Genomic DNA, 7,866 nt, shown 5'->3' on the forward strand with positions numbered 1-7,866 from the left:
AAGTTAGAAATGAATACATCTACCGTTCAGTCGCTGTTGACAGTGTCCATTAGATTATTGGGGTTATTACAGGGAATGCTTGAAAAGATTGCCTTGAAACAGCAGAAAATTACTCTCCTACATGAAAGATTTCAGTTACTTTGAGCGATTGGCTCACACATAAGGTCGAACTGCTTTCAGGTTTTCAGTCTTATGACTAACAGTAGGTTTCACAGTTTCAGTTTTCCTCATCAAGTCACCTGACTTCTGTGATGTTGACATTCCTCTGTGCTTTCTTTCGGCTATACACAACCCCCTCTGCCCCTGATATATGAAGCACCATGGCACTTGGTGCACAGTGAGACCAAATGATTGTACGTCAAACAACTTTCAGTTTGTAGGACAACCTGCAGCAATGTTATCCAGAAGATTATGCTGACTCTAAGGAAACAGACAGCAATTTTTTTCATTGTTTTCAATGATTTATTGCTTTTTTGAATGACTGTAATACTCTATGTGACGATACAAGGCTACAATATGTGCAAGTGACTGTGTTCATAGTAATGTGATGAAAGTTATATGTTAGTTAAGCATTTTAATTTGATAGGAAATATTTGATATCTTGGTGGAAAACAGGCTGGGGCATAAAGGAAGAGCAGCAGGAACGTTTTCCTCAGCTATATTGATAAGGGTTTTATTATTTTTTTCTTTTGATTGAATTATTTCATCCAAAAATACAGCATGATACTGAAAATAATAAGAACATGCATAGCTCATTATTTATTTTTTACACAGAAGTAAGTCATTGGCTGCATTTAGTGTAACATTAAAGAGGTTCTGGCTTCAGATCAGTGCTGATATTGAAATGTTTTCCAGGCTATGTATGAGGCATAAGTCTGATCATTTATCATTTTAATTGTGGCTGCAATTAAAATGATAAATGTGACTAACTTTGATTGGTTAGGATTACACAGCACTACATTACAACTAAACTCATGGTCACAGCTTAGTTTGAGCATATAAAGATGCCGAAACATATCCAATATGTCGATTTACCTTTTTGCCATTTCTCGTTGGAGAAAGGAGACATTTTATCTAGATAAATTTATTTTATACTACAATGTAATATAATATTGACTGGGGCATACAATCAGCTGAAGAATATTTATTTTAAAGGCAGCCACCACTGTCACCCAGGAGAGTATGTGCATGGTTTTGATTGTTTTCTTTCAATACCAGCCACAGAAAATGTGCAGATGGAGAAGAAATCTGAAGAACTCCACACCATAGCAGTGCATGATTGACTGATAATAATTCATGATGACATGCAGGAAGCCATGCTGTTTTGAAGTGGTGTTATGAAAGTATTTTTGGACTCAGATTTTTCAGTTCCATGTGGCCTTTTGTTTTTCACTAAGATAAGGTTGATAAGCTAACCTTATCTTAATTAGTAATTTATTTGACTATTTCTTCAGAAAATTAGATACTGTTCAGTTTTCAATTTTTTGTTTGAGACGGTCTGTAGAGCACTGTTGATATTAATTTGGATGAAAACTGTTTAAATGCTTAGAATGTTAAAGAGAAATCATTAGGTAATAAATCATCTTTACTTGTTGAGCAAAACCATTTTCCTCCGAAGTGCAGGAGAGGTTCTCCATGTCTGTTTTTGAAGGTTATTTTATGCCAAGGTGTAGTTTAATCTAGCATTTGGTGTCATTTTTTCCTCTTTTACCAAACCCATATCAAACTGGGACTTCAAAGCAGAGTGTGTGTATCCTTACGGCCCTGATGCACTGGGTCTTGCAAATCAAATGTTCTGGTTTACAAGTAGGAAAACTGAACCCATGGACATACTGAGAACATTTGTTATACTTTATGATCACACAACCTTTGACTGGGAGAAAGTCCACCAGTCTTTAAAAGATCACATCTATGAGTCCATTTGAGGTTGGCAGTACAATGAAAGGCTGCTGCTCAACCACAAAAATCTTACTCTGTAGTTGTTTTATTACTACTCTGGCTTAAAATAACTTAAAATGTTTAGACTTTTGTTACATTGCTGAATAATAACATCAAAACAAATCTTGTCAGGTTTGTGTTGGTCTGTAATTAGCTATGTAAAATATCCAAGAACAATAACATGGAAATATGTCCCTGATTTCTATGTTCGATTCAACTGTTTCTGTGGTTTTAATAACAAAATGAGTATTTTGGTTGCTATATTTGCTTTAACAAATCCAAGTAGATTGCATTGGTAATATTGCTGACAGAGCAGCCATTTTCAAAATGACATAAAAATGAAGAGGAAAACAGAAAGTGACTCATTTTTCTTGTTTCTTCCCAAGTTGGTGTTCAGATGCATTTATGAAGTATTCCTTCTTTCTTTTCTTTTTTTCAGTTTCTTTTTTTAAAGATAAAGATTGCATATGAACAATCAAAAGCAATTTTTAAAGTTCGGTTTAAACAAAATGAACTTCCATCCGGTATCCTGCACCAGAAATATGTGGCTCTGCATCTCAGCATGATTTAAAGATAGAGATATATAAAAAAAAGAAAACAAAAACATTCACAGGTTCCGTCCTGTTTAAAAGCCTGTTCTGTTGTCTGAAACATGCAGTCCAGTTCTCTATTTTTCCTGCTCTATCACCTCTCCACCTTCTTTCTCATCTTTTTTTGAGGACAGCTCTGCGTTTCCCGTCCCAAAGTCCAGCACCTGCAAGTTGACGAGGTGGGCGAAGGAGCTCTCGTCTACAGAGTCCACAGACAGCCGGTTAAACCTTGGAACAAAAGACAGGAAGGACGGTTTAGTTTGTAAAATTGGCACTTCCTCTGCTGAAGCCGAAGGTCTCACTTAGCAGAAGAACTTAAATTTACAGATCTGTCGGGTGATGCTGGTCCAGAATCAGTTCGGAAAGGTGCAAATTGTGAGCATCTCTTACAACTGTTGAACAAAATTAGTTTTTGTTGTTCTGCACTATTTACTCACTGAAGTGTTGACTTGAGTTACCTCAAAGTATTTTTAAGGAATGTATGAGATCAATTCCATTTACTTGCATGTGTAGAAACCGATTACACAGCCTATCCATGAGTTTAATCATCCATCACCAAGTGATTTCTGTGATATTACAACATTTATTTCCATTTCCCTCCTGCAAACACTCCAGTTGGTACAGACCATGTGCTTAATACTGCAAGTGGAGGGAAACAAGGGGAGAGAACTGGAGCAGCAGCTGATATGACAATAATGCCAAACCTGCATCCCGAAAGGGGTCAAAGCTCATAAGCGTAGCTATAAAGCAACAAGGTTAAGGTCACACTGAAACCAAACCAGAACAAATACCTTGAAAGCACATGTTCAAAACCTCTTAACTCCTGTCTGACCGCTGCTTTCAGCTGCAGGGCTTGTGGCGGTAAGCCCGCAGTACGTGGAATAAACCAAAGTGGAACATTTTCTGAATGCACTCAAGTTAGTGGAGTTGGAGAGATTAGATCCCGTGTTGCGGTACTCTACAAAATGAAGCTAAGTCCGAATGCGCAACAGACAGTGCTTTCTTTTGATTTGCGACAGAGCGGCGCACACAGAAGGTCGTCCATGTGAGGAAAAATCTCATTTCATTAACACTAAAACCAAAAACAGCTCCAGAAAGGAAAATGGTTCCAAGTGTAAACGCTGAATGTTGTAGATCTTACAAATAAGTGTTGAATTATTTGTAAGTTGACAAATAATTTATTTTATCCAGATAGTGGATTGGATTCATTATCTGGTCTATCTAAGTTTATAATTCAGAAAGCACCAATGACCTGCCAGCGGAAACACATCCATGAGTTGAGATCAAAGGTGAACAAATAGACCAGGGAATGAGAACATTAGTGCAGATATTGTGTTTTTAATTACTTTTTGAAGCATGCAGATGCGGCCATGTTTCAGGTTCAACACATACAAAACTCAATGGATTTGAGTGAGAAAGGTTAAGGATGTTTGTGCGTCTCTTACCGAAGGAAGATGCCTTTAATGTTTGGAGTGCCTTCAAACGCTGAAGCAGGAACACTGGAGATCCGGTTGCTTTGCAGGTAAAGATACTCCAGAGACTCAGGAAGGTCTGATGGGATGTGTGTTAGCTGGTTACCAGAAAGGTCTAGTGTCTAAAATAATAATAATAAATACATCATCAAAAAGGAACATAGCAAAAGAAATTAATGTTACTCATATACCACTATCACATGTAACCCATTCAGATGGATGGATGGATGATAAATGATAGATGGATGGATGAATGGAGGCAATTTCTGCATCATTTTTTATTTTTATTTTTTTTTTTTTTGCATTTTGTCACACTTGAAGTATGTAATTTTTCTAAAAATATTTTTAGCATATTTTGTACACCTGTCAGTATGCTGTGACAGTAGATCATAAGACAAATGATCTGTGAAAAAAAAATCAAGTTCCTCTACCTTGTCCTACTGTAGTCAAAAACAACCAATCAGAGCCAGGAGGAAGGTATTAGCACTGTGAATTAACATTTCAGTAACATTAAGTTTTTCAGCAACTTAATGTTACTGAAAAACAGTTTATCTGCCAACATCAGTGACTATGCTAACTAGCCTAGCATTCATGGCAGGCTCTGGTGAGGGAAACTAGCTGTAGCATAACAGAAACAAGGGGCAGGGTGTGAGTAGTGCATACACGAGCATGATTCTGATTGCTAGGTTCTGAAGCGGTGCATCTCTGCAGATCTGATGACAAGGATGGAGGCAATGAAGCTCAATTTTTTTCACAGATTTTTTTTCACAGTCTCATTTAAAAGAAATAATATAAATAAAAATAATCTATTGCAAGTTTTAACCTTCTATGTTAAGGTAATAGACTAGGGTTACAAGACCTGTTACTAAGCATAATCTGACCAGTATCTCTACAGGTCACTCACTGTGAGTGCACTTAGCTCCATCCAGGCTCCTTGGTAAGCTGAGTTGAGTTTTAGTTTGTTGTCACTCAGGATCAACTTCTGCAGCTTCTGCATTCCTGCCAGGGCTCCATATGGTATAGCACTGAGCTGGTTGTTCTTGATCTCCAGAACCTTCAGACTGTGCGGAAGGCCCAGGGGTATGGCATGAAGGGCATTTCCAGACAGGTCCAGAGTTTCCAGTATGCGCAGCTTTCTGAAGGCGTCACGGTGAATCTTTGTGTTGGTCAGTTTGTTGTAGCTCAGATTGAGCTCAGTCAGGGTATACAGCAAAGACAGGTCATTGCGGCCAATTTCAGAAACAAAGTTGTGGAGCAGCATGAGAGTCTTGGCTCGCCGAGGTAAGCCTCTGGGAACTCGTTCCAGCAAGTTATTATACAAATGAAGAGTGTGCAGCTTCTTCAAACCCTAGGAGAAATAAGTAATTCAAATGAATGAAGAGCACTGCTGCTATGCAGTGCATTTGAGGATTTGCACTGCCATTACACATTTGTGAGTAGCATCTAATATATGATCAACGTTTCCTTAAAGTACCTGGAAGGCCATTGGGTGTATAGAGCGGGAGCGCAGCTTGTTATTGTGTAGAAGCAGGTATTCAATGTTCCGTACAGAGATGAGAGCGTCTCCAGGAATGCTGCGGATGGCGTTCTTCTCCAGGTGCAGCAGCACCAGGTTGCGAGGCAAACCCTTAGGAACAACGCTCAGGTTGTTATTTGACAAGTCAAGATACTCAAGGCTACTCAGCTGGCTGTGGAAACAGAAGAGGAGGGAAATCATGTTTTCGATTCTGCACTCTGTAATTTAACACTTTATGTTTTTTGTGACTTCTAGGTGCTTCACAGCTACAGAGCAAATTCCAAGGTTTGCATTTAAAGATGCTTGAAATGCACACTGGGAGTTGTAAATAGTAATAAAAACAAATTTTGTCCAAGTAGGATCAAGGGATGATGTATACCAGGAGACTTCAGTTACCCCTGCAGCTTTAGCTAAATGTACTGGCAGTTAACCAACTACCAACTACCGTTCAGACCACCAAGTGGTAAGTTTGCTGAAGTGGAATATATCGATTCTATTGTGTTTATGGTGACAGTGGAAGAAACGTTAAGAAACTGCACAGTTTATTAAATCCTTGTTCTATAGAGCAAAGATAAATGTTGACCAAAATGTTAAATATCTGCAGCTGGTGGTTATAATTTTACAAGCAGATCAGTTCATTTTGGATCAGGTAAAGTCTTTTGCCCAGCAGTGCTGTTCATTTAGGAAGATCTGAGATCTGATGATCACATTACCAAACCATTCACAGTACAGACTCCCTCTTGGAATGCTGTGGACTTGTTAGTTGTGTAAATTTTGAGGTATGATCTATTTGTGTTGTGTGAGACACTTTTGTGTTCTTTATTTTAGTTATGAAAATACAAAGTGAAATATTTTAATTACTTTGTTTTGTGACTAAAATGTTAAGTGCACCTGAAAGTCTCGTTGTCCATCCCATCATTGGTGAGGAGGTTGTTCTGGAGATAAAGCTCTCGAAGGTTTCGCAAGTCCTCAAAGGCCCCTGTTGGAATTTTCTCCAGCCTGTTACTCTGTAGCATGAAATAAATATTTTTTGATCAATAAAATGATATGCTCTCCACAACCTTTGGCAGAAAGTGGCTGGATTGGGGCAAATGAACTAAAACTCTATTGGCATGAAGTCAGTCATGATCCTGCCAGGCTCAAGTACTCAGCAAGCAAAGTTTCTCCAGTTCACATCACTACTGTGTCTCACTATGACGATCCCACCAGATCATGCAGGAACATGCAAGAAGATTTCCCTCCACGTTAACACCGTGATGAAGTAGCTTTAGCTTCAGGCCAGTAGGGCTAGTCCTGCTTCAAACATTTAACAAAAGTCCACTTGTTCAATCAGACATCAAATCTTTATCATGTCTTTTTTTTTTAGGTAAAATGTCTCAAAGGGTTCAAAACACTTGAACTTACAACAAATAAAACAGTAATAATAACAATAAATAAGCAAAATATGAAAAAAAAATCATTAGAATTGATTAAAGCTTTCTCTTTGTATCCAGTTCCAAACATTTCAGGTTCTTTTTAAATAAAAATTATTCCAGGAAACATCTGCTGCATATTTACGGGCATTTTTCCCTAATTCTGTTCTGCTTGTTTAACAGATGTTTCTAAAACACAGTCAGAGCGAATGATTACTAGCTGGTGTTTACTTAAAAGCCCAAGCACAGATAAACTCTGGATCTAAAAAGTTTACAGGACCAAGATAAACCTGCCAGATTTTTAGGATGTGAATAAAAACCAGACAAAATTATGTCATCGTAAGTCTTTTTATTCTGACGTATTAATCATGTTAAATATCCACTGATGGGAAACACCTGGTGGCTTCATCAGGAAAGATATTCAAGATTTTAAGAGAAGAGGAAAAAATGTGATGTGTTAACACACAAGGAAATGAGCAGAAAAGGAACAAGAAAAAGAAGAAGAGTACAAGAAGACGAAGAAGAACAATAACGGGAGGAAACGACATAGAGGCAGGAAACAAGAAGTGGCTCCGGACACGGCTTCAGGATTTGATTTGACTGAGATGGAGTCCTGAGTTTTTAAGTGTCTTGTTCTGCATTTTAATTACTGTGTTGGTCATATAATGTTTTAGAGAAACATGAACCCCAGCTGGCTCATACTAAGAAACTTCTACATACATTATATAAATAGACAGAATCATTTTTCTTACTGTCTGATATTAAATCTGTCTATAAGCATCAATAAAGATTGCTATAATTATTTTTATTTGCAAATGTTCTAAATAACTAGAAATATAATTTTCTTAGTTATTTTTATGTTCCTTGGGTTTCCCACTACAAGCTTCTCACCAGGGGCGGATCTACTGGGGTGGCATGGGGTGGCAGCTGCCACCCCA

General features: G+C 37.9%; 1 protein-coding gene across 2 annotated transcripts in view; it reads right to left on the reverse strand.

The window, feature by feature from the left end:
• Window positions 1–447: 447 nt before the first annotated feature.
• podn (podocan) overlaps window positions 448–7,866 on the reverse strand; it is a 27,212-nt gene continuing 19,793 nt past the window's right edge. The window contains exons 7-11 of one of the 2 annotated variants that reach the window (XM_015022672.1): window positions 6,408–6,523; window positions 5,475–5,688; window positions 4,905–5,348; window positions 3,974–4,122; window positions 448–2,756 (exon numbers count right to left, since the gene is read on the reverse strand). In XM_015022672.1, coding sequence (XP_014878158.1) covers window positions 2,606–2,756; window positions 3,974–4,122; window positions 4,905–5,348; window positions 5,475–5,688; window positions 6,408–6,523 — 1,074 coding nt within the window. In that variant the 3' untranslated portion in view covers window positions 448–2,605. The remainder of the gene's footprint in view (window positions 2,757–3,973; window positions 4,123–4,904; window positions 5,349–5,474; window positions 5,689–6,407; window positions 6,524–7,866) is intronic. The other variant, XM_015022673.1, reaches the window with a different exon arrangement.

The sequence above is a fragment of the Poecilia latipinna genome, unplaced genomic scaffold, assembly GCF_001443285.1.
Source record: "Poecilia latipinna isolate Pla-1442-1.1 unplaced genomic scaffold, P_latipinna-1.0 Scaffold3074, whole genome shotgun sequence".
Classification (NCBI taxonomy): Eukaryota; Metazoa; Chordata; class Actinopteri; order Cyprinodontiformes; family Poeciliidae; genus Poecilia; species Poecilia latipinna.